This window comes from Cyprinodon variegatus, unplaced genomic scaffold (assembly GCF_000732505.1).
Source record: "Cyprinodon variegatus isolate N-32 unplaced genomic scaffold, C_variegatus-1.0 Scaffold1340, whole genome shotgun sequence".
In the NCBI taxonomy this organism is placed as follows: Eukaryota; Metazoa; Chordata; class Actinopteri; order Cyprinodontiformes; family Cyprinodontidae; genus Cyprinodon; species Cyprinodon variegatus.
Genome location: NW_015151793.1, coordinates 6,489 through 10,656, shown reverse-complemented (window position 1 = coordinate 10,656; position 4,168 = coordinate 6,489). Strand labels below are relative to the sequence as shown.

The 4,168-nt window shown below is 39.0% G+C and overlaps 1 protein-coding gene across 1 annotated transcript; it reads left to right on the top strand.

Annotated features, from left to right (window-relative positions):
- The first annotated feature begins 306 nt into the window (after window positions 1-306).
- On the top strand, window positions 307-3,635 carry LOC107102911 (cytochrome b561 domain-containing protein 2-like). Its single transcript, XM_015402368.1, has 3 exons — window positions 307-619; window positions 716-753; window positions 2,986-3,635. Exons 1-3 carry the CDS (start codon window positions 490-492, stop codon window positions 3,487-3,489), a joined length of 672 nt encoding a protein of 223 aa, XP_015257854.1. The 5' UTR covers window positions 307-489; the 3' UTR covers window positions 3,490-3,635.
- Window positions 3,636-4,168: the final 533 nt, after the last annotated feature.

Sequence of the window (4,168 nt, the reverse complement as noted above, 5' to 3'; positions counted from 1 at the left end):
TATTATACTCCACGAACAAATACATTTTTTTGATTGTATAATATGTTATATTACATGATTTATATAATTCATTGGCTTCATACTGACTGTGCAATGTGCTATAAATTACAGTACTCTTATTCTATGAAACAACAAGTGTGTGTCAAAGGGATGAATTTATCTTAATTTTAAAAGCCTTATAAAGAGAACATCACTGTGACGTCACTCTATCCTATACTACCAACGGCCTATCAGCATTCCTTTGGAATGAACCAATTAAAGCTTTATTGTGAAAAGCCTAAGCGGAAGTTGTAATTGAGCCATCCTAGCAGCGGGACCGAGCGACGTGGACCAGCCGGAGGTTTTATAAACTTCCAAGTTATGGGACAGCGATTAAGTAACGATGGTTTTCTGTAAATAGAGCTGAACTGCAGTCATAGAAGGACTTTAAATTCACCGCCACTTCCGCTAGCGTTGAGTTGAAGGCGATCGGTTGTGATCATTTCTAAGATGATCCACAAAGAGACTGAATCAGACGCCTGGTTTTACACTTTGATCAGAGCAGTCTCTGCGGGGCTGGCTCACCTCATCTCTGGAGTCTTTCCAGCTTTTATTGCTTTTCTCTCTCGACCCGGAACGAGTGAGTGTGATTAATGCTGACACTTTTTTATTTTCACCTCCGGTTTGAGTTTTATTTTGTTTTTCTTTAACCCCGTATTTTTCTTCTTTAATTCAGGTTGGTTTTCATGGCATCCTTTCCTGATGACGGTAGCTGTAAGTTGAACCTCAACTGCAGACCTAAATGTGTATTTATGTCAATATTATCATAAACTAAAACTAAAAATAATGAAAACTAGAAAAATATTTTTTTCGTTAACTGCAATAAAAATAAAAACTAGACCTTGTCAAAACAAAGGAAACCTGACTTTACAAAACTAAAACTAAGTGAATTTCAAGGCTTTATGCTTAGTTTGTGTCTTTATTACAATGCATTAATATGAAATTGACTCATTTGTTGTTGTTCCACATTATGCCAGCAGATGGCGCTATGGTAGGTCATTTATCTGGGACTTTATTTTTTTCATAATTATTTTCTGTCTTGCCCCTGCTATTTGAGTTTTATTACAGAAAACTCTACAACTAATAAAAACAAAACAAAAATACATTAAAAAAATAAACTAGCTAACAAATATTAAAACTAAAATAAAAGTAAAATGGAATTGAAAGTCAAAACTTAATAGAAATAAAAACCATGAACATTTCAAAAGTATATTAACCTTTGTATGTGACCATGTTAGCTGTATATGTTAAGTACTTATGTTTATAAGTGTATATCCACTGTGTGCAGAATTATTAGGCAAGTTGTATTTTTGAGGATTATTTTTATTATTGGGCCACAATTTTGTTCTCAATCAACCCAAAAGACTCCTTAATATCAAAGTTTCATATTTTGGAAGTTGTGTTTTTTTGTCAGATTTGGCCATTTTATGAGGATGCCTGTGTGTGCAGGTAAATATTACTGTGCAGAATTATTAGGCAACATAATAAAAAAACAAATATATACCCATCTCACTTGTTTATTTTCACCAGGGAAACCAATATAACAACTCAAAATTAAGAGCCACCACAGCCTCCCAGACACTGTTCAGAGAGGTGGACTGTTTTCCCTCCCTGTAGATCTCACCTTTCATGAAGGACCACAGGATTCTCATGGGGTTCAGATCAGGTGAACAAGGGGGCCATGTCATAATTTTTTCTCCTTTTAGACTTTTTCTGGCCAGCCACGCTGTGGTGTATTTTGATGCATGTGACGGAGCATTGTCCTGCATGAATGCCATGTTTTTCTTGAATGATGGGGACTTCTTCTTGTACCACTGTTTGAAGAAGGTGTCTTCCAGAAACTGGCAGTTGGTCCGGGAGTCGATCTTGACTCCATCATCAACCCGAAAAGGTCCCACAAGCTCATCTTTGATGATACCAGCCCATACCAGTACCCCACCTCCACCTTGCTGGCGTCTGAGTCCATAAGGAACTTGCTGACCTTTACTGATCCAGCCTGGTGCCCATCCATCCATCTGGTCCATCAAGACTCACTCATTTCATCAGACCAAAACACCTTGTTGAAATCAGTCTGCCAGATATTTCTTGGCCCGATTTTGACGTTTTGTCTTGTGTGTCTTGTTCAAAGGTGGCCTTTTTCAGCTTTCCTTACCTTGGCCAGGTCCCTGAGTATTGAGCACCTTGTGCTTCTCGGCACTCCAGACATGTTGCAGCTCTTAAATATGGCACAACTGGTGGCTAATGGCTTCCTGGCAACTTCACAATTGATCCTTCTCAAATCATAGGGAGTTATTTTGCATCTTCTTTTTTCAACATGCTTCTTGCGCCCCTGTTGGCTATTTGCCATGAACCGCTTGATTGTACGATGATCCCGCTTAGAAAGCTTAGCAATTTCCAAACTGCTGCACCCTTCTGAAAGACATCTGACAATTTTTGACAGTCTGTCAAATCTCTTTTCTGACCCATTTTGCCAAAGGAAAGGAGGTTGCCTAATAATTAAGCCGAGCTTATATAGGGTGTTGATGTCATTAGGCCATTACAGAGATGCACCCCACCTGATTTACTTAATTGGTAGTTGACTTTCAAGCCTATACAGACTGCAGTTGGACATGTATGAAAAGGATGATGTGGTCGAAATCCTCATTTGCCTTATTATTCTGCACACTGTTTATAATTTACTCCCCTTACATAGACATTAGGCCAAAACATATATAGCTTACATAGACGTGTAGACACATTGACATATTTTTGGCACTAATAGAACCTCATAAAGTTACCATTAGGAGGCATCAACAAATAGCTTCCATCATACGTAGCAGTTTATTATGTGGAATGTCATTAATTTGTTTATTGCCTTTGTTTTAATGGGTTCTAAGCAGCAATGTAAAGAAAATATAGATCTCCAAATAGTTTAGATATTAATCAGTGTTTCTTTTTCTGTTTTAGTTCGGCTTCTTAATGACACAGGCCATCCTCCTCTTCTCCCCCCACGCTTCCCTCATCAAGAGGTTTCCACACAAGACCAAAGGCCGTGTTCACTGGATCCTGCAGGGCCTCTGTGCCTCCTGCGCAGTTCTGGGTCTTGTTGCCATTTCCTACAACAAGTACCTGAACGGTAAAGCACACTTCTCCTCCTGGCACGGTCTGCTGGGCCTGATCACGGTGTGTGTGGTGTGCGTGCAGTCCTTGGCGGCTGTGCCTCTCATCTACCACTCTCTGGCCAAAGGTTGGTCCCTCGCCAAGCTTAAGCGCTACCACGCTGCGTCCGGGCTTGTCACCTTTTTGCTGGGGAGCACCAGCCTGCTCCTGGGGCTCTGCTCCTCATGGTTTACAGCGTCTGTTGGGGGATATGCCTGGTACTTGGTGGCACTTTGCCCCACGCTCAGTGCTGTCATCATAATGAACCAGGTCTCCAGTGCTTACATCGCTAAAAAACGACTGCAGTCATGATGGAGATACATTTATTGGACAGTCGGTTCATTTTACTCCTTTTAAAAGACTGAACTACAACTTCTCAGGCCACAGACTTCCCTGCCTTTTTATGTTTGATGCTAATTTTTAATAATGATCTTTCCATGTTTGAATGAATAAAGTCAAATTAAAAAATGTAAGAAATGCGGGTCCTTTTGATTCTTATTTTGAGGCTCTTTTGATGCTTTAGGCATCTTACCATCCTGTCACAAATTTTTGCTTTCAGTAAAAAAATATATCAAATGTATCCATCTGTAAAAAGAACAAGTGGCCACAAAGAAGTAGATTGAAATGATTTTGAAATGCATATTTTTACATGTTAATTAGAATGCTCTGTAAATGGAAAAACGATATAGAAAAACTGAAAAAGCTACAGAATTGTAGAGAATTAAGATATAAAAGGTATTAAAAACAAGCAGAACAAAGATAGTATTTAAAGAACCAAAACATTAGATGTGTTGCAACTCCTTGTGGTTGACTTTCCCATCCAAAACAGATTAATCTCAGATCAACTCAGGATTTGGTGAGTTCCTATTATTCAAAGCTGGAGCCAAACTTTCCTCTAATCCACATGTACACACCCACCTGCTTTGTAATTCATTTTGCCTGGACAATATAGTACTTTTTTAACCACCCATGAGTTCAGTTATTTTTTTGA